The 23,629-nt window shown below is 52.6% G+C and overlaps 10 protein-coding genes across 10 annotated transcripts; 6 read left to right on the plus strand and 4 right to left on the minus strand.

Moving 5' to 3' along the window:
* Window positions 1–796: 796 nt before the first annotated feature.
* Window positions 797–2,935, minus strand: EV422DRAFT_153560 (velvet factor). The gene is made up of 6 exons (XM_053064901.1): window positions 2,526–2,935; window positions 2,299–2,397; window positions 2,167–2,229; window positions 1,442–2,095; window positions 1,262–1,347; window positions 797–1,195 (listed from the first exon to the last, which is right to left on the minus strand). Exons 1-6 carry the CDS (start codon window positions 2,558–2,560, stop codon window positions 1,080–1,082), a joined length of 1,053 nt encoding a protein of 350 aa, XP_052929567.1. The 5' UTR covers window positions 2,561–2,935; the 3' UTR covers window positions 797–1,079.
* A 622-nt stretch (window positions 2,936–3,557) lies between these two features.
* Window positions 3,558–4,574, plus strand: EV422DRAFT_503421 (uncharacterized protein; the record flags this gene model as incomplete). The annotated part of the gene is made up of 3 exons (XM_053068338.1): window positions 3,558–3,656; window positions 3,830–3,971; window positions 3,994–4,574. 3 exons carry the CDS (start codon window positions 3,558–3,560, stop codon window positions 4,572–4,574), a joined length of 822 nt encoding a protein of 273 aa, XP_052929568.1.
* A 616-nt stretch (window positions 4,575–5,190) lies between these two features.
* On the plus strand, window positions 5,191–7,037 carry EV422DRAFT_503422 (peptidase S28; the record flags this gene model as incomplete). Its single annotated transcript, XM_053068339.1, has 5 exons — window positions 5,191–5,364; window positions 5,438–5,640; window positions 5,698–5,977; window positions 6,063–6,614; window positions 6,687–7,037. The coding sequence occupies 5 exons, from the start codon at window positions 5,191–5,193 to the stop codon at window positions 7,035–7,037; spliced, it is 1,560 nt and encodes a 519-aa protein (XP_052929569.1).
* EV422DRAFT_600930 (uncharacterized protein) lies at window positions 6,968–10,120 on the plus strand (the record flags this gene model as incomplete). Its single annotated transcript, XM_053073691.1, has 9 exons — window positions 6,968–7,708; window positions 7,772–7,845; window positions 7,913–8,151; window positions 8,208–8,378; window positions 8,448–8,538; window positions 8,598–8,956; window positions 9,013–9,267; window positions 9,331–9,989; window positions 10,078–10,120. The coding sequence occupies exons 1-9, from the start codon at window positions 7,404–7,406 to the stop codon at window positions 10,118–10,120; spliced, it is 2,196 nt and encodes a 731-aa protein (XP_052929570.1). The 5' UTR covers window positions 6,968–7,403.
* A 129-nt stretch (window positions 10,121–10,249) lies between these two features.
* On the minus strand, window positions 10,250–11,354 carry EV422DRAFT_153793 (VPS4-associated protein 1). The gene is made up of 5 exons (XM_053064903.1): window positions 11,178–11,354; window positions 11,057–11,109; window positions 10,922–10,977; window positions 10,522–10,856; window positions 10,250–10,449 (listed from the first exon to the last, which is right to left on the minus strand). The coding sequence occupies exons 1-5, from the start codon at window positions 11,215–11,217 to the stop codon at window positions 10,343–10,345; spliced, it is 591 nt and encodes a 196-aa protein (XP_052929571.1). The 5' UTR covers window positions 11,218–11,354; the 3' UTR covers window positions 10,250–10,342.
* Window position 11,355: 1 nt separating this feature from the next.
* Window positions 11,356–12,602, minus strand: EV422DRAFT_153792 (putative esterase D). The gene is made up of 2 exons (XM_053064902.1): window positions 11,908–12,602; window positions 11,356–11,816 (listed from the first exon to the last, which is right to left on the minus strand). Exons 1-2 carry the CDS (start codon window positions 12,440–12,442, stop codon window positions 11,491–11,493), a joined length of 861 nt encoding a protein of 286 aa, XP_052929572.1. The 5' UTR covers window positions 12,443–12,602; the 3' UTR covers window positions 11,356–11,490.
* A 215-nt stretch (window positions 12,603–12,817) lies between these two features.
* EV422DRAFT_489322 (uncharacterized protein) lies at window positions 12,818–13,773 on the plus strand (the record flags this gene model as incomplete). The annotated part of the gene is made up of 4 exons (XM_053067438.1): window positions 12,818–12,971; window positions 13,043–13,095; window positions 13,161–13,449; window positions 13,523–13,773. Coding segments are annotated over 4 exons (747 nt in total), but the record flags the coding sequence as incomplete, so codon positions are not given.
* A 779-nt stretch (window positions 13,774–14,552) lies between these two features.
* On the minus strand, window positions 14,553–15,502 carry EV422DRAFT_563906 (uncharacterized protein; the record flags this gene model as incomplete). Its single annotated transcript, XM_053072135.1, has 5 exons — window positions 14,553–14,615; window positions 14,662–15,103; window positions 15,173–15,201; window positions 15,285–15,374; window positions 15,443–15,502. The coding sequence occupies 5 exons, from the start codon at window positions 15,500–15,502 to the stop codon at window positions 14,553–14,555; spliced, it is 684 nt and encodes a 227-aa protein (XP_052929574.1).
* A 119-nt stretch (window positions 15,503–15,621) lies between these two features.
* On the plus strand, window positions 15,622–21,680 carry EV422DRAFT_153906 (uncharacterized protein). Its single transcript, XM_053064904.1, has 9 exons — window positions 15,622–15,791; window positions 15,852–15,914; window positions 15,990–16,235; window positions 16,291–16,452; window positions 16,512–16,651; window positions 16,713–20,568; window positions 20,637–20,761; window positions 20,830–21,004; window positions 21,067–21,680. Exons 1-9 carry the CDS (start codon window positions 15,789–15,791, stop codon window positions 21,487–21,489), a joined length of 5,193 nt encoding a protein of 1,730 aa, XP_052929575.1. The 5' UTR covers window positions 15,622–15,788; the 3' UTR covers window positions 21,490–21,680.
* Window positions 21,405–23,367, plus strand: EV422DRAFT_153947 (uncharacterized protein). The gene is made up of 3 exons (XM_053064905.1): window positions 21,405–21,987; window positions 22,063–23,043; window positions 23,108–23,367. Exons 1-3 carry the CDS (start codon window positions 21,871–21,873, stop codon window positions 23,270–23,272), a joined length of 1,263 nt encoding a protein of 420 aa, XP_052929576.1. The 5' UTR covers window positions 21,405–21,870; the 3' UTR covers window positions 23,273–23,367.
* The last annotated feature ends 262 nt before the right edge of the window (window positions 23,368–23,629 follow it).

A 23,629-nucleotide genomic window follows, 5' to 3' on the forward strand; every position in this document is an offset into this window, starting at 1 on the left:
TTTGCGAAACCCTTACGCGCCCTCGATTTGGAATATTGCCGCAAGGCTCTTCCTAATGTAGAGCTTTGATGAACCCCTGCTTTCATGGACAAAGACAGTCTTTGGTGTCGCATTGCACAGTCCTCCACTTATTAGGTTTCACTTCCATGAATACATATAGTACGGCTTCTTACAAGCCTTTACAGCTGCGACCTGTTGCGCCTTCCACATGGCCTTGCAACCTTGTTCGAAGTGTCGTCTTGGAACGTGCCGCTCGCTTTTCTCACTCCCAGGGAAACCAGGGAAAACGCCAGCACGATCTGCAGCACGATCACGCCAAAATTAGTACGTCCATCACGGTGTACCTGGTTGTCTTCCACCCGCCATGGACAAACCGAAAGGTTCACGACCTACATGCGGAGGAAGCCATGCCCACGGAAAAACAGAGGACGGAGGAATTGGGTGGATACGTTCAGAGCATTGCGGAAGACCCTCCTCAGGGAGTTCAACACTTGCTTCCTCCACTTTGCCCATCGTCCACAGCGATGTGCGACCCTTTCCATTGACTTCAGTATTGACTTCGCTGCTCGCTAAGCCACGTTACATGCGGAAGCGTCTGGTAGTCCCCTCTTCGTTCCCCCATCACCAACAGCCACTCGGACGGTTATCACCGCGCCGTTCCTCACAAGTCTCGAGGTACCCTCCCTTTGCAAGTGGCCGATTTTAGGTGAGAAAGGCTGGAAGCAATTTCGATATTAGGGCATCCGACAATATGAGTGAGGCTAGGAGGCTACGCCGACAAGCTTGATTATTGAAGATTATGAAAGGGAAGTGTGTTATCAAAATTGCGTGCGTTTCAAGCTTGGGGAAGCTAGGAGTTGCACTATAAGAGAGTAGGGGACCGCATACATGAAGGCAAGATGGAGCAATATAGGCTGCAGGCGGGATAGTGAAGCCGTTGATGGTCGGCGGGATGAAGCATCGGCTTGATTCGCGAGATTAGGTTGATGGGTTGAAAATATGAGGCGTAGTGAGCGGAATCTATGTCAGGTTGTGGCGTGCTCATAGCCATGAGGGAGGAATAGGAGAGAGGGCGACTGTCAGCTTGTTGACGGCCCGGGAGGCGGTTTGGTATCTGCGTTGCTTTGTGACCAGTCTTTGCGAATGTGTATGGGCACGCTTTGACGAGCCAGGCATTTCGATAGTGCTGTTGATTCTGTTGAGGGCATTGTGGTGAGTACGGAACAGGCACCGCTCGATGGCATGGAGCTCGTAGACATACCTGTCATCCCTGGGAAGGCTTTGGGTGGAGTGACTTCGAAGACATCGGACATGAGCGACGTGCTCAATGCAGCTGCCGTATTCTCACTTTTTCGACCAGAAGGACAAAGAGGTGGTTTAGATTGTTGTTCTCTGCGAAAATCAGAAGAACGAACGAAGTGAAGCGCATGAAAACACCTACAAGTTCATGTGCACAAGGACGAACTTTAGCCGATAAAGTCCCTGGGGTCGCACAGAGAGGTCGTGGAAGATGAAGAACATGCTCTCCTGCCCATCGATGTCCGCGAGAACCTCGCAAGATGCTACTGTCACACCGACCAGCGTTTGTATACATGTTGCGGCATCTGGTTCCATTCTAAGCTGTGAATCGCTTTCCAAAGATTCCATTGATGTTGTTCGTGGTGGTTGAGGCGGTGTTACTGGTGGAGAGTCTCGTTGCAATGGAGAAGACAGGTGAGATGAAGAGGAGAGGCGGGATAACGACGCGGGGCGACCCGACGGAGCAGGCCGTGTCGTTCTGGGAAGATTTGCGTATCGGGAGTTTGACTGTGACATCTTCGGGTCGTTCAGAGGAAGGGTTTCTGCCCCTTGAGAATCGGCATCCCATGGGCGAAACGACTTCCGCTCCGCTGGAACAATCGGTGGTGGTGGTGGACGGGATGGAATCTGAGTGGTCATCGATGACTTCCTTGAAGATTTGTCGCCGGATGTTATCGCTTCTCGCAAGTCAGCGCTGGAGCTTCCTCGTGAAGGACGGACGATGACATTCCGGTCTTCATCCGTGTCGGGGGCATACAACGATGCATGGCAGATGAAGTGGGCTGCTTCCAGCGGTCTATCACTACGTGTCAGGGATGTTGGTGGTTGTCCAATTGGCGACCATCTCGAGGACGGTGAGGATCTCACCTTGATGGAACTTCACGACCATGAGCGTCGTAGAAGATCAATTGAAGCACAGGAGGAGGGTCGCTAATTGGGAAGATTCCGCTTGAGTTCTGTAACGGTGTGTCAAATTTCAAAAATCGGGTGTACACTCACATCAGCCTACGGTCTTTGATATCGCTGAATCCGCACATACGCGCTCGACGAGGCTGTTGCCTCAGAACGAGCTTGAAGCGCCCTCCGCCATAATCGCCTCTACGAGTCAGGGAAAAAAACGGGAGGTAAAGGGAGGTGTGAGAGTTTCAGGGAGCAGCTGCATATTCCCTGCGCCCGAACGCACAAGCCGGTTTGAGAGAATGAGTACATCATATAGCGGTACTTACTGCGCCGAGCTGAAAGACGATGATGGCGAGGCCATTGTCACGAAAGGAAATGGTGAGTCGGGAAATGCTCCACGCGCCTGAACCTCTTTTTGCTTGACACGCCCCCTAGTGTGTGCGAGCACAGGTGGCGATACGGTGAAAGGCGTTGAGAAACGAGAGGCGAGAGCGATACAGGGCCGGCAATAATAAAGTACATAGACTCGTCCCAGTGGAAGGCCCGTCGTTTTCTTAATAAGGACAGTACCGGTGCCGGCGGCAAGGAGGCTTGGGGAAAGCGCAAGGCGACTCTGGTTCCCGGGCGCGTAAAACGGTGTATTGTTACAGGGACGGGGGCTTAGCCCAATTGACCAAGGCTTCTCCTTGTGCTAGCGATATGACTGGAGAGGAAAGTGGGGGGTAGCCCTGGGTGTAGGACATCGGTTCAGGGATTCCGATGGGAGAGGATCTGGACTCATCGAAAGACCGCTGGAGCTTGGAGCCCTTCGATCCTGGGCCTCATCACCATCGGTTCCTCAGGCTAACCATCAGAGATGCTGCGATATAGGAGGGTAACATCCCATGACAGCGCAACGTGCGGTTATTACGTTAACGGTGATAGGAGGACGCCTTCCAAAGTCAAACCGGCACCCGGATGTCACCTTCGATTTCGGTTACCGGTTGTAAAAAAACGCTCCGTCCCAGCGTGATTACGCTTACATCTACAACCCTTCGGGGCCGGATTTTCAAGATTTTGAATAGTTTGAACCACCTCATTATACCAACTTGAATGGCCATTCTTGTGCGGTAGGAAGCTTAAGGTGGAAATTCGTAAGCGCTATATCCGTAAGCGTGAGTGTAAGTGATTCCTGAGAGTGGATGCACCTGCTGAAGGTGCATGGCATGCGAGGTGCCCACAAGCAACCAACCATTGCCCTCAAGGATCTTGCATTGATGCATTCATGGCCTTTATCCACAACAAGCTCGAATCTTGATGAGCAGGAGGAGGATGTCGCCTCAAACTCAGGGGTCGGCCACACGCATTGCTCGGAAACGATGGGTCGCTGGATTTGGTCTCGGCTCGTCATCTGCATGCATGCCGCGCGCCTGATGAGCCCCGATTCCCATGGACAAAAAGCACCGGTTCTCAGGAAAGTACGTACAATACATACGAGCGCCGGCGGTAAATGATGACAAAAGCTTTATCAAAAACCGCCTTGGGCGTTGTCCTGGCGATCTTCTTGGGCGATCTTTGTCGGAGGTAAAAGCGGAGGGCGCAGCTCGGTTAGCTGAGCCGTTATTGGAGCCTCCTGTGGATTCCTATACAGATTGCAGCGGGGCTGGGCACTGTGCGTTGCGGCAGGGCGCGTTGGAGGTTTCCGAGAGTATGGTTCATTGGTTACAGCGAGCTCGTCCAGATGGCAATGTCACGGACGCCAATTTGGCTTGAAAACCTGGTCCATGTTGGCCGTGCGAATACTTTCCCTTGCAGTGGAATTTGGTAGTCTTTGTTTCGCTGAAACAACCGATCCAGCGGATCCCTCTATATCACAGACAATGCTCAGCTCAGAGCGTCAGAGACGTGCGACTTCGGAGGAACGACAGTTGTCAATTTTTGAGCATGCATTTCCGACCGGCAGACACATTCCGAAAACCCATCGACAACCACAAACTGCACTAGTCAGCGACCTAGCCGAAAGCAACACACAACTCGGCACCGTTTTTCTTCATGCACAACGCCGCCAGCGAGCTGAGCCATACTGTACAGGTGGCGGTGGTAGAGCCTTTGCAGGACAGAAATTTGGTGACCTGGGGTGTTTGCGGGACATCGTGTTCTTGCATATCGGGGCTCGCCCAGCTACACTGCGCATAGTAGGGCATCCATGGCCTTCAATTGGGACGATGGTGATCGGCAACTACTGGCAAGCAGTCCAGATTCAAGTGGTAGTCACCAGGTGTGGACGACTAGTGGCGGTCTGCCACTGGGTCTGGGCACACGGGCCCAGCAGGGGAAGACGGGAAGTAAGCGAGGGCGTCGGCAAAGTTGGGATATGGCAGGTACTGTACAGCTGAGCCATTGGGCCGCATGATATGGATAGCGGACCAAACGTGGGTGTTTCCTCGTTAACATACTTCATGTAACTCGGCGAGATCGGATGTGTTCATGGAATGTTCCGACACAGGTGCGATACAGGGTACGAGTGTACAAAATGCTACCCATATGCTACCCATGGCAGTCAAGTCAAGACCCCATCCTCCTCATAACATTGCAGTTGCATCAAGGTTCCGTACCAAATAGCTCCAGGTTCACGGGCGTCGACCATATATATATATATGTAAAAGAGACTGCTTGATGAGCAAGCTGACGGCGAGAAAGCCGACCCATCTCGAAGCATTGCTGATCGGACTCATCGGAGTGACAGAGTCGGCCGACGATATTGTGATCTGGAGTCATGCATATAGTATATATCATGGTATACTGTACTTGCTGTACACATTTCTTCCACCTGATCGGTGGGAAGAAATTTGACCGATCAAGCCGGGATCCGCGTCGCGTACAGTACGGCTCAGGGAGCAGCACAAAGATGTACGTAGGACGTAGGGTTGTCGCCATGGCGAATCGACGGGGGCCGTATAAAGGAGGCTACGGGGACGGAGACCCTCTCTTGAATCGGGAGTACAACCAACCATGAAGTTATTGTCAGCACTTCTTTTCGCCGTCGCGGCCTCGTCCGTGCAGGCCAACATCTTTTCGGACCGTCTGCTGGCCGAAAAGAGTCGTGCCATCCATTTGAAACTCGACACGAAACCAAGTAGTTTGGCTTCCGCTCAAGAGGTTGTCACTGAGCACTTCTTCAACCAGGTGAGCAGGTGATTGCTGAGGTCTTGAGAACGCGTTTAACCAAACTTTCCCCCCCGGATGTCCCGTTCGACAGACCGTCAACCACTTTGGCGAGGTGAAGGGCAACGAAACCTACCCACAGTACTACGTCGTGAACGCCAACCACTACAAACCTGGTGGCCCGCTTGTCTTGGATCTTGGTGGTGAATGGACGGTGACGCCCGGAAGCGAAAGGCAGGGTTTGCAGCACGACTTCATCGCCAAGTACAATGGTTTGCTTGTTGGTCTTGAACATAGGTAACTATCTTGATTTCAACTGTCTCGCTGTTTTTATCTAACCATTCGCCCCACCAGGTTTTACGGGCAGTCCTATCCCTCCCAAGATCCCAAGGACCTCTGGCTCTTGACGGTCGAGCAGGCATTGGCTGATGCTAACAACTTCGTGAAGACCCAGGATTTCAAGGCTGGGAACGTAACAGTCAAGGCTGGAAGCAAGTGGGTCGCCTGGGGAGGCTCTTACTCTGCCAACTTGGCTGCTTGGGCCAGGTTGAAGTATCCCCAGTCGTTCTGGGCCGCGCATGCTGCTTCCGGCCCCGTGTATGCCAAAATGGATTTCCAGGAGTACGCGTACTCGGTATGTTGCACTTGGGCTTTGTCCTGTGCCCTTTTAGCTGAAAGAACCAGCGCACATATATCTCACTGGACTCTCTGTTCTTCAGGTCGATGTTGGTATTCCTCAAATCGGAGGCTCGCAGGCCTGCGTGGCTGGTCTCAAGCAGGCTACCGCTGCTCTTGATAAGATCCTTCTGAAGGGCAACAAGAAGCAGATCAAGGATCTCCAAGCCCTGTTCAGCCTTTCTGGTGTCAAATACCCCTCTGACTTTGCGTCCTGGTCGACAACGTTCCTTGCGTCCAGCATTCAGTACGGACCCAAGTCCTCTTTGGTTAACAACCAGCTTGCCATTGACTATTATTGCAACAACTCTGTCATCACCTCCTCCAAGTTGTCGGCCAATGACAAGCTCCATGCACTCGCGTCCATCGTCGGCAATGCTACCTTGGAGTATTTCGGAGGTGATATGGAGGCTGCCTACAGCACCATCAACACGCCCGTTGGCCCCCCGACTATGTCCGAGACCACGTCCTGGTTGTGGCAAGTTTGCACAGAATTCGGATACTGGCAAATCTCTCTGCCCTACGCACCGTCGACCTACTCCAAGCTGCTCACCGACCCGTACTTCTCATGGCAATGCAAGCAGATCTTCAAGGGGGTGCGTACACAGTTTGAACATTTGCATTATCTTAAGAAGACTTTTCTGATCCCTTCGACATCGCTCTATTAGGTTAAGGTAATCGACCCTAACACTGGTCGCGCAGTTGACTCTCACCGCCCCAACACCGACAAGATCAACAAGAACTATTTCGGTACCGACATCATCAAGCATACCGACCACATCGTGTTCGCGAACGGACAAATCGACCCGTGGCACACTCTCAGCGTCCTGAAGGGCACCGGCGAATCCATTAAGAAAAACGTCGTCGTTCAGCACTTCGGCTACCACTGCGACGAATTCTCGGGATCTCAAAGCCAGGCTGCGTGGAGGGGTCAATTGCTGGCCTTCTGGGACAAGTGGTGGGCCGAGTTCAAGGGCAAGCAGGGCGGCTACCAGGCCCGTGCTGCGCGCATCCGTTAGGTCGTACCGTCCAAGCCGCGCCTGCCGATGTAGGAAGATAGATAGATACCATCGTAAAGCACGTAGAATTAAGTAGAACAATGCGTTGACGCATGAAGATATCCATATACGAGCTATTTGCGTAATATTCACATGCCCTTCACGATCTTCCATCAAAATCAGCACAACTCTGATGAGCCAGTGAACAGATTGGGTGGTTCATGTTCAGTTACCAGTCTTGGCGGTCGTGGGGTGGGGTGGCTGGTGCATCAGAGATTCAAAGCGCGTTCAAACGCTTTCGCGAAGTCGTTTTTCGCGAGAATACTGTAATACTAGCAAAAGGGCGTCCGCAATCCCATCACTCGCCCGTCGTGCATCCGCCAAAAGATGGCCATTATCGAACCGGGAAAACAAGGGCTGTACTCCCCACCGGCGGGACCACCTCCTCCACCACTTATAACGTACTCACCGCCCGCGGGGCCTCCTCCACCTTGGGAGGCCTTCCGGGTCGCATGCCAACGACCTCAAAAGGTTCAACTGGGAATCTTCGACAATCTTCCAGAGGAGCTAATAGTCGAGGATATCCTTCCCCTGCTGAGCCCCCATTCAATCGAGACGTTATCTCGAGTTTGCCGCGCTTTTCAAGTTCATTGCAGGGACGATCAGCTGTGGAGACGGATATGCTTGGCGAAGTGGGCAAACCTTGGCTCTCTGCGTTACAAGGGAGACTGGCGAACAACATACTACTGCCCTAGGGACGAGGAAGCTGACGAGGAAGCAGCAAAACGCTTTCGAGCTCTCACTGGAGCCTCCAACATTCCGCCGCCCGGTGAGGAAGTGGACATGGAGTCGTGTCACGCTATGAAGAACACCCAGTTGACCAGCCAAACCTTCAGACCCGGGCTTGTTTCCCTACTCTTTTGCCAAGTGGTGCCGATGCCATATGAATCTCTCAGGCTTTAACAATTCCTCCATGTCAAACGGCATTCAGAGGGGTTCTAGTCACGATTTCACGGCGGAGCAGTTCCAGAGCAGGTTCGAGTCATTATCCATACCTCTCCTGATCGGACCTGAATACGTCAAGTCAAACTGGACGGCCATGAAGAAGTGGACAATGGCGAGTCTGTTGGAACAGGTACTGCCGTAATTGGAAACTCTATTCCATTCCGTAGGACTGAAAGATATAGCTAGTACGAACACGTTCGCTTCAAAGTTGGCAATGAGTACGGAAACCCGCGAAAAGTCGACATGTCATTCGGCGCGTACACCGATTATATGATCCGTCAGAACGACGAGTCTCCGCTTTACGTTTTTGACTCGGACTTCGCCGAGAAGGCCTCCTCGATGTTGGAAGACTATGCAGTACGTGGCACGTTCTAACTTGTCGATGCGATACTCATATGGTGTCTCAGACATAAGCGTTTGCGCCAGGTTCCGCCAATGTTCAGCGACGACCTGCTGCAAGTGTTAGGGGATGATAGGCCAGATTACCGGTGGTTGGTGATAGGACCATCTCGTTCAGGTGGGATTCGCCTCGAAGTACATAGATTCGATGGAAGCTCGAGCTCACATGTTGCACAGGAGCAAGCTGGCATGTAGATCCCTTGGGCACTTCGGCGTGGAATGCCTTGATATCGGGACGGAAGCGCTGGGCGCTCTATCCGCCAGAGGTCACACCTCCAGGCGTGGACGACGATGAGGAAGGGATGTCTAGCCTGGAATGGTATCTAGAGGTTTATCCCTACCTACCGAGTCATATGAAACCCATCGAAGTCATCCAGGAGCCTGGAGAAATCATATTTGTCCCTGCTGGATGGTGGCACCTGGTGCTCAACATTGACCCGTGCAACATTGCCGTAACCCAGAACTGGGCGAGCAGATGGAATCTGAGCGGCGTTGTTTCGGAGATGGCTGATTCGGGGAAACCCAAACTTCGGGAGGTGAGGTTAGACTTGGTTCCACTGGAGGGTGATCGATCTGCTTATTGATGCTGCAGAAATACCAACGATTTCGAGATGCGATTATGGTTTCACACCCGGAGTTTGCATCAACGTTCACAACTCATGGACCGAGTACCGATCCCATCATTCTATCGGAAGGCTACAGTACGCGTAGCGACTTTCATGAGGGATTCGACTCGGATGCCGATAAATGGATAGAGCGGATCAACATGATATGGGCTTCCAAGTTTCCCACGAGCTCAACTGTCCTTTTGAAGGACGTAATACCTCTAAGCACTGGTATAAATCCGGTAAGCGTGTTCTTGTGTTGCAACGTGATTGGCGAGTTTGCAGCTCAATCGTATGCAACGCAGGTGTATTTCCATGCAGAGAGCAACCATATTGTAAAGTTCTACTCGCATCTAGGGGGCGGGAAAGCATCGTTCCACTCGGAGGCATCAGCTCTATCGAGACTTTCAGCGCATACTACCAAAGGCCATTCCTTTTTTCCTGCACTCCTCGCCAGTGGAACCCTGGCTGATTTACATCCCAGAAAGTTCGACGCCTGGTCATGGCCATACACCGTCCAGTCCAACGATGGCGCTTTGGAAACGCTCTCGATGGGCGATGTCTGTGCGTACTTCACTGACATTCATTGGACCGCTTGCGTGGATAGCATCGCAGCGCATGTCCGGGCGCTCCATCAGACACCACGAGCATCAGATCTGACCGATGTACGTTTATGGAGCCCGTTTCTTCAAGGGAGGATTGAACGGGCGGAAGCCGAGCACGCACGCTGGGGCCATGTGCCGCCCGTCTTATTGCGTCGCCTCAACGAGTTCATCGGCACTGCTCTCAGCTGCGAAATCGAAGCCATGGCCAGCGTACCAGCCGTCACGTTATTGCACGGCGACCTCACTCCCGGCAATATCATCGGCCGATGGAACGGACTGGATATAGCCACATGGATGCCCACACAGTTGATCGATTTTGGCGATTCGCTGCATTGCGTAGACGACACGGCCGACCCGATGTGGGACATTGCCATCCTATACGCGACAACGTTGCGGTGCCAACCTCACTTGCTGCATCGCTTTTTGGATAGCTACCTAGCGCGAAAGGATTGGAGGCGGGAATGGGAATCTCTTGAAAATCGATTACTAGGGTACATACTCCTCTGGGATTTTGAAGGCGGCGTAAAGAGTATAAAGCATGCCAGAGGATTCGATTCGCCGGACGAGGGATGGGAGGGCGTTGTACGTAGAATCTATGGCGACGGAAGCTTTGACGGACTAGAGTAGACGTGTCTGGGTCTAGTATAGTTCACGATGTTCCAATCTACCCCATGTCTGATATCATGAATCGACCCGTTTGACATTGCTCATATCACAACGGTAACGCCATCGCGCTCCTCGGCACCGATGGCAGCTGCGATGATACGGTAGCGGCGGAGCGCTGTTGCGCTCTTTTTCGTTGCTGTTGTTCCCTTAAGTCTGAGCACCAGTGAAAAGGTCGTACATCAGGACGTTGGCGAGTCCATCTCACAAGGAGCACGGGATACTCACAGAAAATATTCCCAGACAGGATGTATTGTTTTGGCGGCGGAGGCAGGGCGGGAGCCGCTGCTGATGTTGCTGGGGCCGCCTCAGCTGCAGGCTTTTCCGATGGCTGTGCGGGCTTTGTGAGGTCTTCCGAACTCAATCCAATGGTTTGAGCAATAGATGACAACCATCCGCCCGGTACTTTCTCATCAGGCTTATTCAGGTCCTCCTTCTCTTTCGGTGGTACTTTCTCCGCTGCCTTTGGCGGAGGTTTGGCCGTGGCTGCTGCTGGTTTTCCTGGAGCTTTCGCAGCAGGAGCAGTTGTATATGCTATTGGCGTAGGCGCCACTTTACAGAAGCTACCGAGAAGGCCAAACGTTAGGGATGAGGTCTTCTGGAAAATGCCTTCTCAAACCCCTCATACCTGGGGTCCTTGATATGCCCTTGGCAAACATAAAACCAGTCGCCGCTGTTGTTTGTCTACCAAAAGTGACGAGTTTACAGGGTCGGGATATTTCTTCCCCCAGACATCACAACAAACGGCGCCATGGCTACCCACCAGCACACTCGTGCAGAATTTTGAGCAAATAAAACAAGTGCTCTCACTGGTAGCTTTCAGCATGAACAACGTCAGTTGAATGCACTGTTGAAAGACAAAGAAGCACGATGGCGTTGGCTACCTGTCTTCAGCTGATATAAGTTGGGGAAGGACGTTGCCATCCTGTGTAGCTCCTGGAGTTAAAAGATAGCGGACAATCCGTAGCTATATTTCCCACAAACTGCTCTCAACTAGCCAGTGACCACGCTCTTGAAGTGCGGAGCCGGAAAACTCTCCATTGGAAAAGCAGCTCAAAGAACGCGTCCGTCTCACACGTCATCCGGTAGTTTTGCGTATTGGACGTACGGACTAGAACATGAAGATTAACAACTTATTGAGATACGCCGACGTTTCGAAGCTCTCCCTTTTCCTATGCTATCCTATGACCTCAACCTTCATTTGCTCAACTTTTCCGCATGCCACCTCAAATGGTCCTCTACAAAGGTGCTGATGAAGAAGTAGCTATGATCGTATCCTTCCTGCATACGGACTTGCACCTGTACTTTGTCATTCGTCTCTGCGGCACTTGTCAATTTGAAAACCTGCAGCTGTTCCTCGAGGAAGTTGTCGCTGGTGCCTTGATCAACTAAAACGTCGCGTTTGGGTCCGTTATAGGACTCGATCAACGTTGTCGAATCGTACTTGCTCCACGCCGAGGTGTTGGTGGCCCCGAGATAGTTCGAAAATGCCTTCTTGCCCCAGGGCACGTTCATCGGATTCGCTGGGTTCATCAGACGAGATGGATATGATCAGATCTTTGCAAGGTTACAAGGTCGACGGGTTTTGCAAAGTCTCTACGTGGAAGAACCTACCAATAGGAGCGAAAGCCGAGATGCTTTTGTACTTCTCCGGATTCCGGAGACCCAGTACAATCGCTCCATGCCCTCCCATGGAGTGCCCAAATACGCCGACCTTCGCCGTGTCGATTCTCAGGTGTCCCTCCACGGTCTTGGGCAGCTCCTCTGTGATGTACGAGTACATCTTGTAGTTCTTCCACTTTTCCTCTGTCGCATCAACGTAGAATCCAGCGCCTGTCCCGAAATCCCAACTATCGTCTTCGCCCTCAATACCCAGTCCACGTGGGCTCGTATCCGGCGAAACCACGATGAGCCCCAGTTCCGCCATCACGTTCTTGCCTCCGGCCTTTTGCATGAAGTTGTCTTCAGTGCAAGTCAAGCCCGATAGAAAGTAGAGGGTGGGGAACTTGTGGTTCAAGTTGGTTGCGTAGTTCGGTGGCAGAAAGACCGAGTATTTCATTTCGCAACCGAGAAGCGACGATTGGTGGGAAAACTTCACGACGAAGCCACCGTGCGCTTTGGCGCGAGACAGTTCTTTCGGTGCAGCCATGCTGGAAGTCGGATATTTGCGTTCGATGAGAGCGGGTATGCCGTAAGGTTGACTGGCACTACTATAGCAGGTTCTATATCTGCGTACTGTACTTGAAATCCGATTATTGCTAAGTTCCTGCTTCCTCGCGTCGTTTGTCAAGCAAGCGTCGCCAAGAGCATCAAGGGAGGATCAAGCGTCGTTTCGCAGCCCGCCAAACGTATGTCGGCGCTGAGCATTTCGCCAACTTGCGCTTCTTCACATTTGTGCAATTCGCCCGTTGCAACTCGCGGAACTCGCCTTTTGTAACCTCTTGCTTTCTCGTTCTCATCTCTCTTCGGAATGCCTCCCAAAGAACCTTCAAAGCCGCCTCGAACTCGACCGCCAAACTTTCCGCCCGATTTCTACGCGTGCTACCTACTGCTGTCGCAGAAGCCAAAATGCGCCAATCACACTTATGTAGGGTCAACTCCGAATCCCTTGCGGAGACTGCGGCAGCACAACGGGGAGATCAAGGGTGGTGCAAAGAAGACCATGAGGAAGAGGCCATGTGCGTGTTTCTGAATATATCAACTACGTTGTCCTATTGAAGTTGTTCTCACCGCTGAAAGTGGCCTGCAGGGGAAATGGTTGCAGTAGTGTGGGGCTTCCCAAACAAATATGCGGCTCTTCAGGTGAGAGAATGCACTAGCTTGTCAATCCTGGTGTTCCACAACTCACGTGTTACGTCGCTGGATAGTTTGAGTGGGGCTGGCAACGACCAAATCTTTCCCGGCATTTTACCACGGCGTACCCCGGGGTCTATAAAGGATCATGGGCAGAGCAGCTGCTGGCTATTAAGCTGCGTGTTCTTTCGGATATGTTGCACTTGCAGCAGTGGGCGCGTTGGCCGCTCAACATCCACTTCACGTCGGAGAAGGTGGCGTCAGCGTTCAATAAGCTTCCAACGGCTCCTCCGCCGCACATCCGCGTCTACTTTGGATCGCTTGTCGATATTATCTCGTACATCCCATCATGTGGTACGTCACGTCTTCTTGTATTGTCTTTGAATTCAGGCCTAATGCGGCGAGTTTGCAGCCACCAGGCCAGCTCCTATCAGAGACGAATGCGCGCTTTGCCGACAAGTTCTCGACACCAGACAGACCGATTCATATGTCGACTGCCATGGGAAGGATTGCGAGATGCAGGCACATCTCCTTTGTATGGCAGATCATTTCTTAGTGACCGAGCAGGAATTGGATCGAAGCCGTGATGAAACGGCAAAGGCCGAACTGCTTCCGGTGATCGGAGACTGTCCGCTGTGCCACATGGAACTTGTATGGGGCGATCTGATTTCACGGATACGAGAGAGGAGGAATGAGCCGCGCACCGCGGTATCGGACGAGGATAGCTCGGATTCTTCCGGAAACGACTCGGACGACGAGATGAATGATATTGATGAGCCCAGTCAGCCAACGACGTGTGAGGAAGATTGCCTGAGAAATGGGGAAGACGGTAGACCGGCCGCTAGACCTATGCGAATGACCCGCGCTGCCGTGACACAGCAAACCGTCGAGGTCTTCACGCAGCGCCCAGTGTTGGTTCCGACCATGAGGATAAACGACATCGATCACTTGCGGTCGAATGCAAACCGTATTCCCCCAGAACCCAATCCAGGAGATCCTCATATTCGGGATCTTCAGATCCCTCGAACAAAATATGTACGTACAGTGGTAAGCAGGAGCAAGGAAACCTATGCACCTAAACAGCCGGACACACTGACAAGTCAGCGGCCAAGCCTGCCGCCAGCGGAGCACGTAAGACGAAGAAAATATGTGATCCATATCCCCGTAGATAGCGATGACGAGAATGTGCCCCCTGGAATGGACCACCCGCAAGCTGGTATCGATGACGAGGAGACGACAGTATCAGCCCTTGTGGATGGTCTGCAAACAATGAGCATTCAGGAAAACGCCGAGCGTAGCTGGAGAGCAGATTCTGTGGAGTCACATGATTTCAATGTATTCATTCAATAATACTGGCCGTCCGGTCTCCTTGTACGCCGCTGAGCACCGATGTTTGGGTTGCCACTGTGGTCTATCCTCCTCATGATACCGAATGTGAATGGTGATACCATTGATGTCGTCTATATCTACTTGACCCGGAGCTTCGCCAAAGCCTCTTCGCGGCGGCTCTCGACGAGCTCTCGCTCCTCCTGTCGGGTGGTGTCGTAGGCCACAGTTTGTTGATTCTATTCCGACCGAGAAGGAATTAGGTGGCAGGATACGCGGCGTAAATTGAGATATCGGTCCACTTGCCATGGGGTTCTCGGGGGACTTCTTCCACCGCTTTTGCAGAAGCTGCTTGTATTGCGTTAGACGGAGATTTGGCTGCTCCTCTTTGAGCAAAGGCATCTCTCGCTCTTCGAAGGCCGCCCAGGCACTCTTCATTCTCTTCTCAGGATGTCTCTCCATCTTGTCCGAGCTCTTCGGTGCCGTGCCCACTCCCGTCGTTAAATCTAACAAGTCCAAGGCCGCATCGATACCGGACGCGGCGAACTCGGGGATGTCAGCTCGTGCATCCGCTGCAAACGCTTCGTGTCTCTCGGTCCGTTGCGCTGCTTTCTTTGCGCTGCCCTTCAAAGCGGCACCTTTGGCGGCTATTGCATTGAGCTCTTTCTCCTCCGCTGCAAGCATTGCTTCTCTGTTACGGAATGATCTCAAATGAGCCTTCAATGCCGTGCTATGACGAACCCGAATACAAAATGCCCACCGTTCTTTCTTCTTCTCTAACAACTCTTGCTGCAAACAGAGTAAGTTAGCTCGTGAAAGGACGGCGAACCAGGAACGGGGAAAGAAGGTAACCACTGCATACGTCAACCCACCTTCTTCTGCTCTTCGAGCTCCTTTTTCTTATTGCCTTTTGCGCCATCGCTCCACTTGGCACTCTCTTGCTCCTCTTTCTGTTGTGCAGCCTAATTTGACCCCTCCGTGTTTATGATAGTCCCGCCTCAAGGTGTGAGTACACCGATTCTCCGCATACCTTGGACTTCTTCTCCGCCTCAGAGGCCGCCTTCTGGGCTACTCTTTCCTTCTTCGCCATGATGGGTTATCACTTGTGTGCTTTTTTGGGTACGTTGAACCGCGCTGCAAGCAGTCCGGAGAGTTGCAGCTTCGAAGGGATTCGGAAACGCGTGCCTCAGGCCTGCCTGCGCAGAGTCTCCTCACTTCTCTCACTTTCCCATTCGCATTTCCGCTGTTGAGTGTTGAATGTTGAGGTCTCTAGGGACGCCGTAGAAGCTCACTATGGCATGTAGTTTTGTACAGTAGATACTTCGGCTCCCATCTTCACTTTTGGCTAGGACCGTGACATCCTGTAGAGCGGCAATATGGTAGGCTCCGCCGTCACGTCTTACCATCTTCCTCTGGACTGAGCCTGCAACATATTGCAGATATCCTTCACCGTAATCAACCCGGATGTCGTAGTTGAGAGAGATATCCCAAAAGAAGTGAAGGTATAGCAACTTGGTGCTACCGGTCCGTAATGCCAACTGTGAAACAGCTTAGTGACTTCCTGCTTTCGGAACAAGATCGAGCGAGCTCTCGACGTCTACAACAGGGCTCTTCTTCTGCTCCAGAACAAACGCAGAGCCGAAGCTCAAGCAGCGCTCGAGGATATCCTTGCCAGAGACGTCTTGCGGGAGAGATTGCCAGCTGCCTCGAAAGGGGCCCATAGCTCACGATTACATGCGCTTCAATATGTGGTCCACCTCAATTATGGAGGCCTGTTGGAACTTCAAGGAGAGTGGGCCGCTGCTCATCAGCACTACCAGAAGGTACGGATGCGACGGTAGAGACCTGTTTCGGGTCGGGTACTGATCACTGGAGCAGGCCACCTTGGTAGATGCGTCGGACGCTGCCCTCTGGTGTAAGCTGGGAAGAACAGCTATGAGACTTCGCCGCTGGGATGCCGCATGTGCGGCATATTACGACGGACTCCAACGCACCGAAATCAGGGCATTGAAAACACAATGTTACGAGGGCGTTGTCGACGTGAGTTCGTTCCGGCCCCTGGCATCCTGCCCAACACGGTCTGACGCCGCTTACTCTAGGCGCTATATGAAATGGGAGAGCTCGCAACATGCTTGGACTACATCAAGAAAGCTTTGAAGAACGATCCTGCTTGGGAGAGGGGCAATGTGCTGAAACGTCACATTGTGGCGGACTATGCGAAAGGGTTCTCACTGATCAGGTACCGGCTTTGACCGCACTCTGGCGTGTATAACGCGCTTTCTAACACAGTCTCCCTGTAGTCTCCAGGCAGATGAAGTGAGTATGGAGGACATAGTGGAATACCAAACGGGAGTTCCACAACAAGCCGATAGCATGCTGCAATCCAGGAACCCTGTGCCGTCGGGCAGTGCCAATTATTCACAGGCTCCTCGTACCCTACATGTGAAGGATCTCACCTGGGAATCCCTCGGGAACGAGCTCATAGACGTCTACGGTGGCTTGATTGGCTCATCAGATAGAACCCCAAACAGTCAAGATGGATGGCAGCTCCGGCAATTGCGCTTCGAATACGATTATATGGTGAAGGGGCCGTCAACTGAAATACCAAACTCGCAGAATGGCACTCACCCGGCAAATGGTGTAGACGAAGGAGCTGATGCTGTAATGGAGTACGCCGAACCAGACGTAGCTGACGACGGGATGGGTGACCCCATCCAACCCGACAACGAGAAGAAACGTCAGTTACCCGAGGCCGATGATTCCAGGCGTGTCTCAAAGCGGGTTCGGCACCGGTTAGAGCAAGAACAGCAACAGAAGACTACGGTTGACGTCGACTTGGAAGCACTCATCGATCGATGCCTCCCGAATGGATGCTCGGTGAGGTGCTGCATGCCCTCCGTAGCACTTGGAAAAGCCCAAATGTTCTTGGATATGGAAGTCTATCTGTCAGAGTTCTGCGCAAGGATGTTGGCTGCCCCCGTACCGAACGATGTCAACCGCAGATCGAAAGGGAAACGAGACCTACCACGGAGCCTGCCGATGCGCGGCCCCCACAGCCACTCTTCTGATGAGCAGACACGTCAAGATGTGGCGAACTTTATTGAAATGTCGACTTCGAAGAACTCCGGTATTCTAGATGTCATTGCCCGATTTGTTCTGCACTTGCTTTCGGAACTTTGCGACGGCGACGCCCTCGAGAAAGATCCTCAGCCTTTGCGGTCACCTGCCTTGCAAAGCATCATCGGTGTTATGCTGGTCATACTCCAAAAGCATGATGCTTGGAACACTTTCCTTAGGTCTGAAGATGCACCAGTTTTTGGTCTAACCGAAACCGCTGACAAGGTCGCACCAAATCTTGGCTCAACCAAAGCTCCTGACTGGGAGATCGAGGACCGACGGCGTAGGGTTTTCGAAATCATCCTGCTTAGCTGCGAAATACTATGCTCTCAGTGGCTGGACGGTAGTACCACATCAGTCGAGCGATTCGCAGACAATGAAGAAGACCTTCTGCCCATGGACGGAGATGACTCAGTTTCGAACCCAATTCACGGCATTTCTGTGCCGCTCGCACTGCGAAAGATTTTGGACTCATTGCATGAGATTTTGGAAAGTGGCGGTGAGAGCATTGGACTGGCTGCAAACCTCCGTTACCTCTGGGTGCACGGCCGGATCAACGAAGGTTCCGGAGACCACTCTCAGGCCTTCAAAAGCTATGCCGACTGCCGCGAGAAGCTGCTCCACGCCCACCCGCGCGTGGATGCCCCAGTCCGGAAGGTCGTCATCCCGCATTGTCCTCTAGACGGTGTTATATCTCTGGATACCCTAAGTCGGAAGTCGTTCGCATGGGATGTGCATCGGCACATCGTGGACGTTCGAAAGCACTTCGCAGAAGGCGACTATACCAGGTCTGCAATGCTGCTAAGCAGGGTCTTCCTTCAGAGTCTCTCAGGCGAAGGACTGGAAGGTGACTTCGAAATCGATGAGCGTGAACTACGAATCATGTCCAAGGCCCGGGAAGTTGTGATTCGAGATTACACTTTCAAGCAGCGGCTCGAATTGCTGAAGATCTTTCGCGAATCATGCGATAAGCTTGGACTAGCGCAACACTCATTCGTTGGGGCGGTTCAGATGCTTCTCGAGGGTCTGTATCATCCCCCTGGAGAGGATGACGATTTCGAAAACTGCCTCGAAATGCTGGCTAGATCGTTACATCACTGCATCACCTTTATGCAAAGCTCTTCGGCAGACACCAATGATTGGACTCGGCTCTTGCGAGGATACCCGCCGCATGGTCTACGCCCGAGTGGCACACTCTACGACCAATTCGTGTCCGCCATCTTCGTCGCCATGCGGATGACGTGCGCATATCTGAAACACTATCAGGATATCCCAAGTCAGACTCGACGCATCACTATCACCAGACGCATCGCTGCACTGAAGCTCTTTTCCCTACGAAGCTGGGTCGCGGCGTACTACGTCTCATTCTCATTGCAGCGGGATGAGAGCCGAAAAAGCACTACAAGGCACAACTCGCCGGTTCCGAATGGCCGCCACACGGTCAACGGGTCAGAAAACACAGAAGTGTCTGCTGTATCGGAAACCGCACATGAAGAGAATAGAGGTACCGAGTTCAACGGAGACCTGTTGAGTGTCGCACATACCGAATTGGGAAGACGATCAATGTGTGGTGCAGATGATGGTCTGCTCTTGCAAACCATTCTTCGGAACCGGGCGACAACAAACGACGAAGCATTACGTGCGGAATTGCAGCAATGTTACTACTGCCTCTATGGTATCAAGTTCGACCATGGGGCAATTCTCACAGAACACTCGGCAGCGCCGCGTCCGTTCGATGAGGCCGCTGCTTCCAACGTCTTTGATGCGATTGCAGATACCATGCTCCAGAAACTCAACGTGCGAAACAGCCGCGGGATCACAGGCGACTTGAAGGAATGCTTAGACAAGGTCGCGAAAGTCTTCCCCTCCCCGCCGTGGAAAAACGCCCGCGTTTTCCTCAATCGCGAATATATCGATCGCCTCCTCGAGGAGCCGATCGATATCGCCCAGTTCGCACCAGGAAGGATTCGAAGTGATACGATCCCGGCTTTCACATCTGAAGAGCGCTCTAAAGTATCTCACGTACACTTCAACATCTTCTTCCTGCAAGCGAAGTTGGCCCTAACACAATATCGTTCTCGGGCGCAAAGTTATACCGACACTCATCGCTCAATTTCCATTCTCAAAGACACTGTCGCCCCACACTTCCTGTTCGATCTGTACATGAACCCGCATCGGTTTGAGAGCTGGTTGCTTCTCGGTATTTGCTACTCTGCATTGATCAACGAGCACCTTGCGGGAAGCGCTGCATTGATTGTAGATGCCTCGGACGGGATTCTGGAATGGCAAAGAAGAGCCTTCCATTGCTTTGTTCAGGCATACCGTCTAGTCGATGAGGCACCGAACAACCATACCGTTGTCACATTGTGGAGCGACCTGGGATTTCTCTGCTATGGCATTGCTTCCAAGCCAATGCATGGAGTGGCAGCGTACTCAAAGGCTCAAAAGATTCGGGAACTTTGGTTTCGACGGTGCGCAGGAAGCGAGCGAGCGGAAGAGCCACAGCAAGAACCCAATGGAACAGGCCCCGTCGATGAAGCCGAAGAAGCGGATATTCTCGAGGGCACTGTGGCGGCAATGACTGGTCTGGCGGCATACTGCTTCCGCAAAGTTCAGCGCATGGACACCACCGACTGGAAGTTCCCTTTCATGTTGGCAACTCTGTACGCAAAACAGCGGAGACCGCCAAAAGACGTCATCGGCTTGTATCTGAGATCCATGAGGCTCGTTCCAAGGGACTGGACAACGAAAGACCAGGAGAACATCTTGGATCCGGTGGTGAAGCTGTTGGGATACCTTTGCAAGACCCTCTTTGCGCGGCGCATTGAGCCACAGGCGGCTCTGGCGGCCATTTCAAAGATCTGGGCCGACGTATACCCTCGCTTCCCACAGCTCCAACGGACGATACCATCTGACGAACGATATGTGAATGGAGACGATGAAGCAGGGGCTGCCCGTTTAATGGCAATTGACAGAATTTACGAAGCATTGGATCGACTGAGGCCGTTGAATGCCTATCAACACAAGCCAGTCTTCCGGGTAGGTCTTCTCCTTTCCGCCTTCGCCGGTAGGCGCCGCTGGCTCTGACTGGACAGCTTGGTACATAGATGGCATGGATACAGTACCGTGTACACAGAAACCCTGCCAGAGCGAAAGACATCTTGAGTAACCTGTTTCGCCTGGACGATAAGCAGCGGAAATTCGTACATTTTTGGAAGCCGGAATTCGAGAGGTACAGGAATATGAGCGTCGAGACGAGGCCTTCAAGACGCAATATCCTTACTTCCCATTCGATTGCAGACCGGGAAAGCATTTCATGTCGATTCACAAGTACACACTCTTCATGATAAAGCTCTGTGTGGAACTCAATGATATTGACGGACTCCGGAGCCTCTGTAAAAAGTTCACAAAGGTGGAAGAGGTTCTGCTGTGGCCAGATAAGCTCTGGCAAGTGGCGTTCGAGGGCGGTTTGAGGGTAAGAGAAATGATCGCTCGACAACAGCATACGTCGGGCGCTGACTTTTGGTATCGTATCAGGTGATACGTCAAACCTTTAGTATCAACGGGAATGCATCCTCTCTTTTGCCCGAAACACTGTCTAAAGAAGCGTTCGACCGGCGGGCCCCGGAAGTAGAGCGTTTGATCCTCACTGCCGAGAACAGACCCGCAGGCTTACAGCAGTTGCTTTGGGGCGTGGAACTTGAAGACCTCAACAAAGGAAAAATGGACACGAAGGAGCTTCGTGTTCTCATGGCTTCGATCTACAGCAGCATCTTTCTGGACGCCGCCCACTCGATTCCAGAGGCAACTACACAGCCCGGTCCAGACACGCTGGCTGCAGACTCGTCGACAAATGGTCTGGACGTCCCGATGGATGATGCGACTGCACCTCCCCAGGCGTCCGTCCCAGTCCGACTCGAAGACATCCTGATGCGATGCCGCAAACTCCCCACCATGTAATATACCGATGATACTTCGCTTTTCACAGAGAGTATCGAATCTCGGAACGTCCAAGCATTTTTCCCCGTCGAGTTTGACCGTTGCAAGAAAATCATCGTAGTTTGTAGACAGGCGAGGATCTTCATCCAATGTAGCGTTTGAATAGAATCTCCACCTTGTACTGTACACGTAAGGCGTATCTTTTGGAGCCGTGTGTCCGAAGATTATTCCCCTCCAATCTCGTAGATATGGTGCCATCACAGGACATGGGGACGTGACAGAAGGAGCAACGCGGATACGTCACGGTAACCGAACGTGATTGGCTGGGGGGCCGGACCGACGCGTTGGGTTGACAGGACCCTCCTAGCAAGCAGCCATGTGTGCCCTTCCGCCCCCTCTGGCATGTGTTGCTGCTGTCTAGTATATGAAATCAACTGTGGATATCTGTCCATATCGCCGCCGTTCAGCGAACTTCCTCTCCGCAACGCACGCCCCGGCCTTCCAACCCTTCCTACACACGTACGTAACTTCTGTGCCCACTCCGCTGCTACTCCGCTTGCCACCTCTTCAGTCTTTTCAAACTCAACGCCGCAGTGTAAACCAGCCAAGAACCGAAGGGAGAAAAAAAGCACAAAAGAACCCCCAAACATGGCCGCCAACCTCACTCAAGCCGGCGGAAGAGCAGCGTCCCAACCGTCCGTTTTCGAAGCCACCCCAACATGGCGCCTCTTCCACGCCCACCACAAAATCCTACGAGCGCTAGCGTCCGCGATTATCCGGAAACACCATGACTTTACATCGACAGGAGGCGCCTCCAGTATCGCTGGACGGTCGGCGTTTTCAAGTATCGGATACGCCGCTCTCCCGTCAGCTGCTCAAAGAGCCGCGTATCTGCGGGCCATGTCCACGGGAGCTGCGTTGAGCAACAATCACGGGGACCTTGCGGCTTATGTGGCGTTGACCGCCGGGGATCTGGCTCGGTTGATGGCTGGGAAAGGGTCGTCGTCGGAGATGCTGGCCTGTGGTGCTCGAGCTGGCGGACAGTATGGCAAAGAGCTGGCGGTTTCGTCCGTCGCTCATTTTGGGAAGGAAGGGCTTCTTCGAGCGTTGCAGCGGACGCTGCTTGCTATTATTGCGCTGAGCAAGGAGTTTTTGGCCAACCCCTGGGTTGACATCTCTGTCGTTGCCGCCGCTCTGAGCGCCCTTTCTTGGCTATACGTACGGCGTCTCCCCAACTCGTCACGATCTGCCCAAGCCGATTTCGATGAAGCGTTGCGAGTCGCAGCTCTAAATGATCCGACAAACCCAGACGGCATACTCTTCAATGAACCCCCTGAAACACCCGTCCCGATACCGTCCATTCCCGACCCGACGCCACAAGAAGCGTATATATCCCAACTGGAATCGCAGAATCGATCCATGAATGATCAACTTCAGAAGCTGTCGGCTCGCGCCACACAATTGGCGGAGGCACTGGAGAGAAGCATAAACCATGTGACGGATGTGGAGACACGGTTGGGATATCAGGGAAACGTCATTGAGCGGCTGGAGGAGGAAAATCGGACCCTCCGAACCGTATGTATCATGGGTGTAAATCTGACCGACTTGCCATCATTTGATCTAACATGTTTTGATACAGCGACTGGAAGAAATCCTCACAGCGTCAATGCATTCGGAGCTTAGGGTCCCTTCCGTAGTCTCACGATCCTCGGCAGGGTCCGTCGCATCCGTTCCGCCATCTCCGAGCTTGAGCTCATCTGATTCGTACGAATGGGTTCAACTTCCTGAAGCGTCACTCACTTAGGAGCAATCACGAAACCCAACGCTCTTTATGGGCAGGGGCGCCTTGTTTCTTGTTGCATCATCGTTTGGTATTGTAGTATAAGTATATCATCTGTATTTTGTCAAAACGGGTGTAGTACCCCATTCATTCTTCCTGCGTCGGAAGTTCCGGTGCTTGTGTACTTTTCTTGGGCAGGCTCGGAATGAGGGAATGGTGCATATGCATATGCATTACGTTGATGCGAAAAAGCCTAGACTACGTTCAGCCTTACAGCTGTCCTCATCGATTCACATCGAGTATCTAAGAGATAGTTTTTCGGAAACGATACCGCGCAATATACAGTACAGTATGTTTCTTGGTTCTCGTAACGGTTGCAAT

This window comes from Fimicolochytrium jonesii (genome assembly GCF_025526975.1).
Source record: "Fimicolochytrium jonesii strain JEL569 chromosome Unknown EV422scaffold_2, whole genome shotgun sequence".
In the NCBI taxonomy this organism is placed as follows: Eukaryota; Fungi; Chytridiomycota; class Chytridiomycetes; order Spizellomycetales; family Powellomycetaceae; genus Fimicolochytrium; species Fimicolochytrium jonesii.

Excerpts from the sequence above, each read along its gene's own strand:
- EV422DRAFT_153560 (XM_053064901.1), bottom strand. The coding sequence starts at position 2,560 with ATGGCCTCGCCATCATCGTCTTTCAGCTCGGCGCA. Across the intron at positions 2,398-2,525 it reads TCGTCTTTCAGCTCGGCGCA|AGGCGATTATGGCGGAGGGC; the intron begins GTAAGTACCGCT and ends CCTGACTCGTAG. Across the intron at positions 2,230-2,298 it reads ATCAAAGACCGTAGGCTGAT|CGACCCTCCTCCTGTGCTTC; the intron begins GTGAGTGTACAC and ends CTTCCCAATTAG.
- EV422DRAFT_153793 (XM_053064903.1), bottom strand. The coding sequence starts at position 11,217 with ATGGCAACGTCCTTCCCCAACTTATATCAGCTGAAGACAG. Across the intron at positions 10,978-11,056 it reads AATTCTGCACGAGTGTGCTG|ACAAACAACAGCGGCGACTG; the intron begins GTGGGTAGCCAT and ends CACTTTTGGTAG. Across the intron at positions 10,450-10,521 it reads CCTGTCTGGGAATATTTTCT|ACTTAAGGGAACAACAGCAA; the intron begins GTGAGTATCCCG and ends ACTGGTGCTCAG.
- EV422DRAFT_153792 (XM_053064902.1), bottom strand. The coding sequence starts at position 12,442 with ATGGCTGCACCGAAAGAACTGTCTCGCGCCAAAGCGCACGGTGGCTTC. Across the intron at positions 11,817-11,907 it reads CTCGGCTTTCGCTCCTATTG|CGAATCCGATGAACGTGCCC; the intron begins GTAGGTTCTTCC and ends TGATGAACCCAG.
- EV422DRAFT_153906 (XM_053064904.1), top strand. Across the intron at positions 16,236-16,290 it reads CTCATCAGCACTACCAGAAG|GCCACCTTGGTAGATGCGTC; the intron begins GTACGGATGCGA and ends TCACTGGAGCAG. Across the intron at positions 20,569-20,636 it reads AACACAAGCCAGTCTTCCGG|ATGGCATGGATACAGTACCG; the intron begins GTAGGTCTTCTC and ends CTTGGTACATAG.
- EV422DRAFT_153947 (XM_053064905.1), top strand. The coding sequence starts at position 21,871 with ATGTGTTGCTGCTGTCTAGTATATGAAATCAACTGTGGATATCTGTCC. Across the intron at positions 21,988-22,062 it reads TTCCAACCCTTCCTACACAC|TGTAAACCAGCCAAGAACCG; the intron begins GTACGTAACTTC and ends TCAACGCCGCAG. Across the intron at positions 23,044-23,107 it reads AAAATCGGACCCTCCGAACC|CGACTGGAAGAAATCCTCAC; the intron begins GTATGTATCATG and ends GTTTTGATACAG.